The following is a 14,028-nucleotide window of genomic DNA, read 5'->3' on the forward strand; positions in this document are numbered from 1 at the left end:
TTATAATTCATGTAATAAGAAATTGAACAATATTGCTTTATTTCATTTTTTTTTTATGGGTTATATATTCCATTTTCTCCTTTCAATGATTTTTATAAATTATAATAAGATATTTGAAATTATTATTAAATGTCCAAAAAAAAGTAAAAGTGAACATTTTTAAATAAAACACATTCGTGTTTTGGTAAAATACTTTATTAAAATGTAAACCAAACTTCTGTAATTCTCATTATATCAGGATTTTGCAGAATGGGATCCCATTATTGGACGGAATTGGGTTGTTTAAAATACTGTCCTCGCTCGATACAAATGAAGGGGAGTATCGATTGAAGAGGGCAAATGAGGTACTGCCTCAATCACCTGTCTAAATCAGAACTTAGCAACTAAATTTAGATTACAGGAAATGGAAGAAATAAAAAGATGGTTCTTTATCTCTCACTACATCACTTCACAATACTTTCAAGTCCGTTTTTCAAACTTTAGAAAAAACTTTTCTCAAATATGTGTTGATATCACTTGACTATTTTTTTTCTTTTTTTTTGGTGTTATTGGCTTTTAAGTGTCTATAATTTTTAGAATAAGATTCGAAGTCTATCTTCCAAAGTTTTGTGAACACTCCGAAACAAAGTTTCCAATAGATGTGTTCATATCAGTCGACTATTTATTTAGTGATGATATTGGCTTTTTAAATGTCTTTAATCTTCAGAGTAATAATTCTCATTAAATTTAGTGAAAATTAACAGAAAAATGAAGTTAAAACCAAGTAAATAAAATGGTATCAGAATGTAAAAATTGAAGAGAACGGACTTAGACCTATATTGCATTAAGGTATCTTAGGTTTTATTTGCATGAAACATTATTAAGTAGTTTAAGATGTGTCAGTATATTTCATAACAAAGTAGTTTCCTGGATCTGCTTTCCGTCATTCGTGCCTCTTTTACGAAAACATGAAGTAAAAAATACATCTTCATTCTATCTTTGATCGCAAAACTATTTTTCGTATAATATTCGTTCAACAGTGGACCGCTAAGTCCAGGAGTGGAAGGTGATTTTATTTCACGAAGGAAGGGGCGATTTACGAAAATATGAAACAGAATAATACGTGGGCATTATCACATTTTCCTACTTTTTATTATTTTCTTTGTTGTAATATATATTTTTTTTATTTCTTTACTTGTTATTTTATTGCTTAAGTATTACTCAAAATGTAAATCTTACATTTATGATGGTTATGAAAATCATATTTTCCGTATATTTTGGAGAAGGAGATTAATATCTACTGATCCTCCCCCTTTGAACTCCAATGACTATTAGTATAACATTAATACTCATTATTTACTAATTCAGTAATAGAAGCTTTCTCGAGCTTATGTGGGGACCATTTACTAAAATTAGCACACTAATGACAAACAATGTCATTACATTGTATTTACTACAAGGATAGGTTTCAAGAGTGTGATTACATAAAATAAGCTACATCCTCACTAAAAATTAAGGAGTGTAGTTGTACATCTGTTTCTCCTTGAATCAGATCATTCACTTAGTTCAGTAACAGAATGGCCCGTATCTTATTGGAAGTAGGGAAACATTGAAAATCGTATAAAGTTTTATTTGTATTCAATTTCTGAACATTGTTTTGTTAATAAATGTTTTTTTTTAATAATTTGTTTTTACCTAACCCAATGTATATGTATATATTTTTTAGTATACCTGTCTAAAAAAATGCCTGAAAATCAGTGAATTCGGTGGTCTAACTAAGGAATTAGTAATATAACAAGAGAGGCATGGGGGAAAATAATACCCTGCTATACCTCTTCCGGTGTTGATGTACGGTTTCTAGATGTCAAGCATTAAGGTTGTTGGCCTGACTTGTATGTCTTACTTTCTTTTGTTCCTATTTTATATTTCATATTTTAATGCTCAGTAATTTTTTAAGGAAATTGGTTTTACTCATACATACTCAATTTTTTATGTTATCCTACCACTCCCCACTCTATGAAATGTAAGAAAAGTTAATCTATCGGTTTCCTGAACTATCGACTATTGCCCGTTCTTAGTGGTTGTATCAGCCCCTGAGTTTAGCTCTGGTTAGCCCATCTATCACCGTTGGAGATTACCTTGACATGCTCTAAATGAGATTGCCTTTCCTGTTTTGATCCATCTTGCGAGTTTATTACTGTAGTAGAGGAGCTACAGAATTATACCATTGCAATTTGTGTTTACACATGAATCATTTTATAATAATAAAAATCAGACATATTAACTTTAGGTTCATATAAGCCAAAAACAGAATATCAATTGCGAAACGTTACCAGTTGTGTACTTGAAGTAATCTCTTTCTTGAAGACATTAAAATGAATAAAACTTGACACAGACTGTTTCGTTTTATAAATAAACATTTTTATTGTGTTAAGATTATGCCAGCAGAACATTTCTATTAGAACATAGTGCAGTAAAATACCTTAAAATTTGGCCTATCTTAATCTCAACGGATTTTTATGTAAAAACATTCAAAAAATATGATGGTAACAAGTTTTACAGAAAATGGTAATCCTGTAAACCTGACTGCGTAGATTTATCACAGATTTTTCAAAATTACCTCATATATTTTTAGTTTTAATGCCAATTAAACTCCTAAAGTACAAGTTTCTGAAATAACGTACATTGGGAATTATTGGCTATACACCTAAAAATATATGGTAGTCATTTTAAAAATCTGGCATGTAAGTCTACATAGTAGCCTACGCATCTCAAGAGATTGGTTAACTTTTTTTACTATTGTCTTTTTACTAAACACTTTTGCATTTGAATCCATTGCCAGAAATTAGATTACAATCCCTTCTTGGGTAATTTGTAATTTTACTGGACTATTACGTACACATTGAGATATTTCAGATTGTAAGGTCTTGTTTTATGTGTTTTGAGTTCCAACTATAAACAGATATTTATTTTTTTAATAACGGAAATAACATTTACTTATATTATATATTTACTATACAAATATATTTATTATATCTTTACTCATTATTTTATTATACATTCATTTATAACAAACAACATTATTACTAATAAATTAGCATGCATTAGATGTAAATTTACACCTCAGCCAACAGTTTAACAACTTTTTGCAGGCTATTCTGCCAGGGTCATTAATTTCAGTAAACAATAGGGAATCATACTAATTTATTAATATGTTTCCCTTGGCTTATGTTTAATTACTTATTTTGTCACGTTTCCATTATATTTTAAAACATTTAATTAAAGATTAACTAAACAATATTATTACACATTTTGTTTAACGTTCCTTATAGGTGAGGCATATAATTGATTTATTTCAAACTATGTTATGATCTAAATGCTTATTTCTTTTATTATTAAATTTTATATCCAAGTTAATTGTAAAAAATAACTTGAAATTCAACAATATTATTCATAAATTCATTTTGCTTAAAATATCTGCTTAGTATTGCATCAAATTTCTTGTGTCTGTTTTAAAATTCACTGCATGATTAAAATTTTCTGATATATAAATAGGTTGAAGTATTCTTTTTTAAAGTATTATTTTATTTGTGTAAAATTATTGTATTGTCAAAATCAAATTTATATTGGTTTTTAGATGCGTGCTGCACTATTGTTGTTTTATTGTAATCCTTCTTCTTGTTTCTTATATCATTCTAGTGTTCATTCATTTTATCACTCAACAATTGTTTAGTTTCATCAGTATAATTTTAAAAAAAGAAAAGAAAAAAGATGAATATCTTGCTTTATATGTCAACTATTCACTTGCTTCTTACTATATAGGTACTATTCCGTCAACTATATGTTCTGTTGTTGTGTGTTATAACCTACCTTATTATGATTACTGCTTTAAAAATATCATTTCCGTCTACTAACTCACCAACTTGCGCACGCTTAAGAATTTTCCGGACTGGTCGGGGCCTTAAATCGCATAGACACGAATCAGTTGAGAAATCTAGTTATAATCCAAAGGGGTGATGCACCTTACACTACTTCAAAGGAAAACTGATGCTAAAAAGAAGGGGACCACGCCCACGGTGATGACTCCTACTCCTCCGATCTGCCTCCGGAGCTCGTTTACCGCATTTTTCGCTTCACTTTTTTTTTTTTTTAGCTTATACCTTACATTTTACTCCTTTCTCCACACTTGTGTCCCACAACAACAGAACATATACCGGATAATACATAATTACCTGAACATATATAGTATGAATAATACCCGTGACGCGTTACAGAAAGAAGCGGCGGCAGCGGAGGAGCTGGCAGCGACGGAGCATGCGGCGGCTGAGGCACATCAGGCTCAGCGACCCCCCGCCTCCAGTCACGGAGCTCCCACCCCCGGCGTCACAGCCACAACAGGCCGAGTGAGTTTAGTTGTCACATTTCTTTCGTTAGCCTAAATTTTATTTTATTTTTTTCCGTAATGTGCTCGCTTTTTCTTCGATTAATCTCACTTTTAAATTTTAATTGAAAGATTATTTGTTGATCGTTTGTTTTAATTAACTATAAAATGATGGTCCGCGTTGCATTAAAAAAAGGCACCTTAATATCAGACAAACTATTTATTGCTTAATGTCATCAACGTTCTGCCCCTCTTTGCAGGACTTGCACAAACTTCATTGAAAGGCCTGCCAAGTTGGGGGAAATGTTGGTTAGTTATAAATTGTTTATGAGGTATTTTTCATTTTTCTTGACCCGGACCAATTAAAGTTTTATTTTATGTTTAAAGTGCTAAAAAAAAATCAATTCAAGAGAAACAGACTTTCGGAATTTATTTTTAATATATTTGTCTGAATATTAGTTCATTAATGCTCTATTATGGATAAATTAGAATCTTATACTGTACTATCTTAAAATATGTCCAATAGGTATTGTATCCATCAACCTCAAAACTTCTCTTATTACATATTAACTTAATATCCAACAAACCGTAGATCATTGTTCATTTAAAAAATGGAGCTGATGCTATTCTGCGTAAAGTGATTTTAAAAACATTTATTAAGTAATATACCAATAATTATGTTAGTAAATGTGAACGTATATAAGTTTTAAACATTTTGTGAAATACGAATTGTATATATGCTTTTAAAAACATAATTGAAGGCGGTCCAAGTAATGGATGGTATCCTGTATAACTAAATGTTTCTTTATATATGGATTATATTTAACTTAATTAAAACTAAAAAAAATTTATTAACATGATATTGTGATTCGTATGAATTTATGTGGTGACTGTAATCAAATTATAAATATTGTTTACTTATAAATATCGTATATTTTGTTCTTGAGTATGGCTTGATAGGCCGAAACGTAGTGAAAACCATAATGAAATTGTGGTGAATTATTTTCAGCCCATCTTAGCTTAATTTATTTATAGAAGTAATTTAAAAATTGACTGTTGAAAACTAAATAAAACATTTAGAAATAAATGAATGAATTAAAAATATAAAATTAAAATTAAAGCATGAGCTGCAGAGCTCCCTTGCTAAGGCCTAACTTCTTCTTTTTTGCCTATAAAGCAGATGATATTATTTTTTTAAAATGTTAGAAACGTTCTCAAGATATTAAAAACCTAAAAAAAAATATATATAGAAAAAATAAAAATAAATAAATACATTTCGTATAAATATTCAACCATCTGATTTAATCAATTTAGAGGTATGTAGATATGTGCTAAACCTTAAATTGGGTGATAAATGCTTGTAGTTGTGGTAAAAAAGATAAATTTTCTGCCATTGTCGTTTCATGATAACATAATGGAGACACCTAAGTAACATAAATACTGTAAAGATTAGAGCCTATTTCACGTCTTGGAGTTAACTGAACTTCCTGAAATGAGCTAGTTTAATTGATTTTAGTTAATAATTATTTTCAATATCTACTGAGTAGTAGCATAAATTCACTCAATTATAAATTGATACAATTTCATCCACTGATTAATTACAGGGAACTGAAAGAGGGTCATATGTCAATGTGGTTTTATTTAGGATTAACTATATAAATTTTATAATAAATGACTTCGTCGGAGATTGTCCAGTTTATAAACTATTTCAGGTTTCTGGAGGTGTTTACCTTCGTCTTTTTTGTCGAATAATCTTCAGTCGTTGCTGTAATGAAATCCTTTTAATTTTTTTATATTAAAGGGATTTGACAAAGCTTATACCTTAACCTTATACTATAATATTCGTCTTAATCCCTTATCTTTGAAAAGTTTCTTCGTTTAAGCATTTTATGAACAATAGATTTTGTCCATATTCACACGTATCAATACCTTTTGTGGTAATTTTTTCTCTTCCTTCTCCTAATATTATTATTTATCTACTTTAATTTTATTTGTAACTATTTTCTTTATAACATCGATTGATATCCTGTATAAGTCAGCAACACTTCCACTTGACCTTCCTCCCTCAATTTAATCAATAGTTTGTCAGGGTCAACTTTAAACATTTGTTGGAATTCAACTAATATAGAATAATTTTGTTGGTCAAATAGTATTCTAAATTATTTTGGATTGTTGGTAGCGCTTAGATGAAGGGACATGACGGCCGTGCGGGTTGGGGCGTAGGTTCCAGTGCGCTCGTGTTCCGAACGTTGTGGGTTCGATTCCCAGCAGGGGCAGTTAAACATTCATTTTTTGGCGGTCCTGAGGAATGAATCTTGACACTCCCACCCTGGTTAGTACGTGGCGGCAACACAGGTAGCCGCCAGGGGTTGGCAAAATACCACTAGGCCCACTTGCTGGACTTGTTCCCCCACCAAATACCAGTACCTACGCTTTGATTAATGTTACAGGCTTTACTGATGTGTTATAATCGAGTAATTTAGGGTTTTAAAGTATGGACTTTGTCAAGTATGGAATTTATAAAGGTCTTTGTCAAAAAAAGTCATGTAATTAACAATTAATTAAATAAAAATTGAGTTTTTCTGTCGAATCCGAGTCCAAATTTATGAAGTTTATGAATGAATTTATAGTATTTCGATGTACGCAGATGGTCCAGCGTCCTGAATGGATGTTTTTGTTTTGTGTTAGCTTGCTGGAATATTATTCAGATATTGTAGATCCAAGGACATTGCTTCCATTACGCCTACTAGGCACTACCCATAGACTCGTTTCGCCTTAAAGTGACCTAACTTTATATGTAGTGCCATTGTTGCTAAAGGTCATGTTGTATATTTAGAGCTGTAAAGCTACCTGTTATCAACAATTGTTGAATTACAGTTAGCCGTTTACAATTAGAGCGGTCCGCCCTACGTGACTAACAATAAACAGCGATGCTCCCGTTCCTAGGCCAATTCGCAGCGTCTCCTCTCCAGGCCCCTGTGTCCTTCGCGGCTCTTCAGTTTCTTTTCTGGTATGTTATTTTATTTTCTGTTTTTGTTTTGATTATGTGAACTTAATTTTCTGTTAGAAAAAAATATATATACCGGTTTTAGCTAATCATAGTCTTGGTATTTTTCAATTAATTATAAAAAATATTTTTATAACTAACAAGAAACATTAATTTGATTCATAAAATTATTCGGGTTAATTTATAAGATAATTCTAGGATTTCATTAACTGATAAATTAATAATAATTTAAAAAGTTATGAAATCAGTTTATAAGCTAATAATCATTGGACAGACTTTATCAAATCGTTGAGACCTCAAGTTTTCAGTAGTTATTTTATAAAATTTTATTTAAAAAATTTTTTTCCAATAAAAATAAAGAATCGGTTGTGCTTAAAATTTATTTGTTGTATTTTTTTTTTATCATAGCATCCCAAAGCTATCTTAAATGGTTAATTAAGCAGGATGTGTAGACAAATTGAACACTTTGCTAGATATTTTTTTCCTATAATATTTATTAGAAAAAAAAAATTGTTAGTTATATGATATCGCAAAAGACCAAATGGATCGAGGTGAAGAAGGATTGTCCATCCATTTATATAAAAATAATAATATATGATAAACCAATTTTATTAACGTTTACATTCTATATTAAAAAAAAAAACACAAAACAAAAAAATCATATTACGCTATTGTTTACAAAACTAAAAAAAGAGTTCATATACCATAAACAGCACTTGTTTACATAATTCTTTGAGTTTAATTGTAAAATTCAGTGCGTGGTTTTTTTAATTAAGATGCGTGAAAAAACAAGAAGATCGATATTTTGTTATATTGAATTTGTCTCATTTCCGTGTAAGAGGGGGGGGGGACTGCCACTCAAAATATGAATTGATCTCTATTCTTTTTTTTTCTTGTACATTTAAAACTTTAATGTGTATTGTTCAAAAAGTTATTATAACCAAACAAAATATTTATTCTGATATTTTATTAACATTTATTTACTAAAATGTAAAATAATCCACATTATCACATTCCATTAAGTTCAATTATATTTTCTAAAAATAGCCTGTCCATTATTCGGCTGATTTCACGTAGTAGATTGAATTAGCATTAACAGCGATTAATTTTGTAGAAATTAAGTATTCATGTGTTGTATACGTTGCAAAACTGTATAAATTAAATGTTAATCCGTTGGAAAAGCATTATATTTTATACTGCTAATTATTATATTTAATTTATTAAAAAATGACTCAACTTTGATAAAAAAAGTACCTTTCATCAATTGGGCAAAAATATTATTTTGTAAAACTGATTTATTTATTGGTCAAATCTGTTAATTTTGAAATAAAAATTTAATTTAGCTGTCTTGATATTTAATTTCTCTAGAAAAATGTCAAATTTATCTATTAAAACAATTGTTTGACCAAATGTTTAATATTATGAAACAATCTAACGCAAAAGGCTACCATGTGTAAGGCTGAGAAGTTAGTAGAACAAATTATTTATGATTATTGATCAGTTTACTCCTCGTGGAGATATTTTCAAATAACTTTAATTGTGGTTGTAGCAGGGAAAAAGGGGTTCGTGGTCAAATACCCTTTTTCTAAATATTTTTTTTTTTAATCCACGATTTTCATTTTGGGAGCAAAGTTTCAAAACAGTGTTGTAATACGAATATTTAAAGTTGGTATAACTTTTTAAACAATTTGAATGAGAGATATTCACTGTTTTCAATCTACTACCATCTAATTCCACGATTATCAATCAATTAAATTTTTTTTTTACTATTCAATTATCAATTATATATTTTTTATCGTTTATGATTCAATTCAATATTTTGTATAATTCCAAATTTGTTTGTATACTATTCCTTTTCAATTTTATGTTTCTCTAAATGTTGTTGTTATCTCTTTTGTTCTATAGCCCTGATGAAGACCTGAAACTCAGGTCGAAACGTCGGCATAAAATAAATAAATATGGTTTTGTTTATTTATGTAGTTCTTTGCTGACCGCACCCCCCGACAAACTTCTCCAATTATTTATATTTCTAGAAGATTTTAACATATTTCAGATGATTGATATTATTAGATAATTTACTTTGGGATTTATATTTTTCATGTCAGTACATTTTAACAAACCCAATGATTAAAAAAAAATACACCGAATCTTACAGGAATTATAAAACGATTTTGAGGCAATATTTTATTGAAATCCCCCAAAAAATCGTTTGATTAGGTCCAATCTCACGAGTGATTAATATTTGAACAAGTAATATTTTTAAATATTAAGTTAATTTTTAATCTTCGTTGGGAAATTTTCAGAGAAATCTTAAAAAACTTTGAATATAGTCATTTGGCATGCCCGTAAGCTCTGGACTAGAAAAATTATCAGGGTATCATCGAATAAAGAAATCTTTTATAATATTTTTATCATTATTAATCCAGAAATTTCAAGCCATGGTATTCTCAAAAATATGTTTAACAACAGACCAAGTTTTTTACATGCTAAAGAACATTATGAAATAGACATGATTCTTCCACCAAAATCGTTTCCTTTTCAGAATAGGTTTAATTTGCTATCTATAGTGAGAAGTACAAATAGTCAGGGAATGGACGAAATAAGTCTTGTTTTACATTTTGGAATCACTATTTCTTCCAAAACATTTTCTTTTGAAAGTAGATTAAAGGAACTGTCTACAGAGGACGTAAGCAGGATACTCAGATTTTCAGAATGATCTGTACCTCGTCCCACAATGTGACACCACAGCGTGAAATTGGGTTTGGGATTGGCACGCCGTCGGCCAGTAGGTTTTTAAAATTTTCTTACTTAACTTGTTATTGAAAACAAAAAAAAGTTTCTTTCTGAAATGTAAGGGTAATTAAAGTTGGTGTATGTGATTTATGTACCAAAATGATTATATCGATAGCAGAAATTTCAAGTCAAGTGGAAGGGCGACAATGATTAGTAGAGAGGCGAAGGGCAAACGAGCTTTTGTCTTCCGGAAATTATATTGAAATAAAAAAAAATTGCGTTACGATATTCTTGTCGGTTTGTTTCAACATAAGTGTGTGAACAACTGGAGCCTAATAAAAGATATATATCGGTCGATATTGCGTTTAAATGGATTTTAAAAATCTGCCCCAACAGAAAAAAAATTCAAAAGCTTCATTAAAAATAGTGTAAATTATTTTTTTATTTCATTTTACATTTACATATTGTTTATTTATTATTATTTTAATCCACATATATTTACTGATCAACATTTTTCAAATATTCTTGTTAACATTATTTCTCTTACAGAAGAAAAAATGGCAATAATATAAATTTTCTGAAAAAGCTAAAACTACTTCAAATTAGTGAAATTAATAAGTTTATTTAAGTTTTATTATAGATAGTAATATAATAGTTTAGAATAATAGTTTTTTATAGTACAGAGATAATTATTCTGTTGATGGAATAGGTGGTAGGTTATAGGAAAGGGGAACATTGTCTCTGGGGAACATGCTCACCTCAATATGGAGAATCTTAGGTTGTGGCAAGCTTTATAAGAATGTTGAACACTCCTGTTCAACAGCATATACAACACTCAACTTAATTTAGCCATTTTCTGACTTATACAGCTATTCCTAAGTACATCACATAAATTACATTAATGGCACCAAATGAGAATCAAGGAAATCCTAGCGTGACCGACCTTCGGTTTTACTGGATCGAATTTGTCAGCTGATAGAGATAAGAGGTTGAACTATATTTATTTTTCAAGAGCGCCAATCTCTTAATGCCAGGAAGTGTTTGCCTATGCGGTCCACATTTACTAGCGATCGATCCGAAGGAATCGATAGTTGATAGCAAACCGGCTTTTAGTGGTTCCTTTGTTGTCAGTGGGTCCAATCACGAGACAGTTTATTGGTGTGAGGCACTTCTTTTGATTGTCACTGTATTTGGAATGTACTGCAACAGATAATTTTATTTTTTTTAAATCTATATTTGTTGCACAAGGGAATGATTTTAGTAAGATTCAATTTCGGAATAAATTAAGTAATAAAGATTCGACCTTAGGAATAACTTTATGTTAAATTTAATTGGAAATAATTGATTAAAAAAATCAATTTAAAATTTAATGTAGAATAAGAAAATTAAAATTGTTATATCGTTCAAATAATTCTTCTTCTTTTGTTTTTTCTGAGATTAAGGTCTTAGCAGGAACATCTTCTAAAATTGAATTGAAAATATCACTATACCATTTATTAAAAAATGAAATTAAAAATAAAATATAAATTTCTTAATTAATTTACAATTAATTACTGTAAATTGTATTGACTTTACATACAACACTCTTTTGTCATACAGAAAATTAATGAAATAAAAAAACCCTCGGTGTGGACAAGAAAGGTGTACGAAGTTGTCCCCTTTTTCCTTCCCCAATTATATGAAAACCATAAAATTTAAGATATGAAATCTACTTGAGATTGCGAAAATTGTGGTTAATCATTTTACTAAGAATGGTGGTAAAGTTTAGACTCTCAAGTCAAAAAAAGATTTCTAGGAATTAAGTTGTTTAAATAGGAAAAAATATGAAAGGAATATGGTCCGGGTGCGGTCAAGAAAAACTCAAATAGTAGAAATATACTATTTTAATGAGCCAACGTTTCGCCCCACGTTGCAGGGCTTCTTCAGGGCTATTTTGACGGCAGTCTAAACTAAAAATTTTTAGTTTTTACTGCCGTCAAAATAGCCCTGAAGAAGCCCTGCAACGTGGGGCAAAACGTTGGCTCATTAAAATAGTATATTTCTACTATTTGAGTTTTTCTTGACCGCACCCGGACCATATTCCTTTCATCTTTACACACGGTCAATCAATAATCTTCCAGGAAAAAATATATTTTTGTAAAGTATTAAGTTTTTCAATGTTTCTTTTTTAAAGGTTAAAGTTTTCAAAACCAAAAGAAACAGAAAAATGTATATTTCATAACATTGTTTGAAAAACTAAATTATTTTAATTTAATTGGAAAATACCTTTGAAGCTCTTTTTTTTTCAAATAATATACAACTAGTCAATTTGTTTTTATAAATATGAGCGGCACTAGTAGTGTAAATGTATTATGCCAGGGAACTTAATGACCAAATCACAAAGTAGTTACATTATATTCTGATACATAATTTTTTTCATTTCGATTCATAATCAATTTATGATGAATTATAGTTTCTTCTTATTTTTGGTTAAATAATTGAACTTAGATGAGTATTGTATTTCATTGTATGAAGTTTACAAATACTTATGTAGTTTTTTTAAGCTTTATTTTTATATTAATGTTTATAATGAAATGTATAACAATTACAATAATAAGAGACATGGAACGCGGAGATCAGATATTCCTTTCCCTTGGAGTAATAGTAGTTGTACCAACCACTGGGTCACATCAGAACCTGACTTGACAAGATCAGACTTGACACCATCCTCCACCCTCATCCTCCCTCAAAAGTTTATTTATTGATTGAGAACTGAACGATTCTTTTCTAATCCAATCCAATCTAACCAATTTTTGGAATAGAAATCCCCCAACTTACGCCATCACAAATTTCTGTCACTGAGGGGTAAATTTAGCCCCCTGAACGGACAAGTAATGAAGATGTTAAAAATTAAAGCATGTTAAATTATTTGATTTAATATACATAAATAGTTGCGTAAATGTAAATAAGTACATATCTTGCATTTGTATTATACTAAACCGCAAATACACTATACTAACAAGTTAAGAAATTATTTCCATTTTTTTAATTGAAAAAAATGTAAGCTTGTTTTGAAGTGTAATTTTTTGTTTATTTGTGTTTTTTCTGACCGCACCCCCGACCATCTTATCCACTTATCTACACCTCATTTTATTTTAATTCATCTTTATAATGTTTCGGGGCCATCGCCTTATCATGGTAAATTATTTTCATTTATTGATTATCCAGTTTTATTATTGTCACATTTTCTCAGAAAATGTTGATTTTTTGTTCTGTACTTTGTAGGTCATTAGAGGGGGTGCATTATTTATATGCGTTTCTCAACCCCTATAACTCTTTTTTTTTGTTACTTGTTACATTTGGACATCTGCAGCTAATCCCTAGCGGTTCAAAGGTGCTAGAACTAAATTTTAAGGGTTGTTTTCAGTTAGAGCAATGCCCTACATATAGAATGATTTTAGGTTAAAATTTTATCCTGTCCAGAAGATCCTTTCAAGCTTTTAAGAGTATGCGCACTTTTAGCAGTCTCTGCTAATTGTGACGAGATAGATTGAATCACATAATTTACTTACCTATCTATGAAGCTGACTGATTTCGGGAATTAATAGAGCGTCTTGAAAAAAAAAAATGATATACTTCCTTAAGAACAGTGGAGTAACCGTCAATCTCAATCAATTTAATGCTTTCTTTTAAACAGGTTATAATTGCGAAATATAACAAATCGATTTTTCACCACAAAACGTTTCTTTTTGACCATATCTAACTGGTGCTAGCAATGAATCGTAGTAATGAACCCATCCTTAATCCTTATAAGGAAGGATCTTATGAGTCAAAATTAAAAAAAAAAATGTTAATTTTGACGAAGATAAAAGACGGTTTTTTCTTATCCTTGAAATGCCAGTTATAGCATCTTTAAGGGCGAGTTTATCATTTTGTAAGATAATTAACA

General features: G+C 29.8%; 1 protein-coding gene across 3 annotated transcripts in view; it reads left to right on the forward strand.

The window, feature by feature from the left end:
• bdg (bedraggled) overlaps positions 1–14,028 on the forward strand; it is a 237,767-nt gene that overhangs the window by 80,680 nt on the left and 143,059 nt on the right. For 2 of the 3 annotated variants that reach the window (XM_067052938.1, XM_067052937.1), the window contains exon 3: positions 4,254–4,382. The exons of the other annotated variant lie outside the window; for it this stretch is intronic. In XM_067052938.1, coding sequence (XP_066909039.1) covers positions 4,254–4,382 — 129 coding nt within the window. The remainder of the gene's footprint in view (positions 1–4,253; positions 4,383–14,028) is intronic. 3 annotated transcript variants of the gene reach the window in all.

The sequence above is a fragment of the Halyomorpha halys genome, unplaced genomic scaffold, assembly GCF_000696795.3.
Source record: "Halyomorpha halys isolate HHAL.00 unplaced genomic scaffold, Hhal_1.1 Scaffold186.1, whole genome shotgun sequence".
Lineage (NCBI taxonomy): Eukaryota > Metazoa > Arthropoda > Insecta > Hemiptera > Pentatomidae > Halyomorpha > Halyomorpha halys.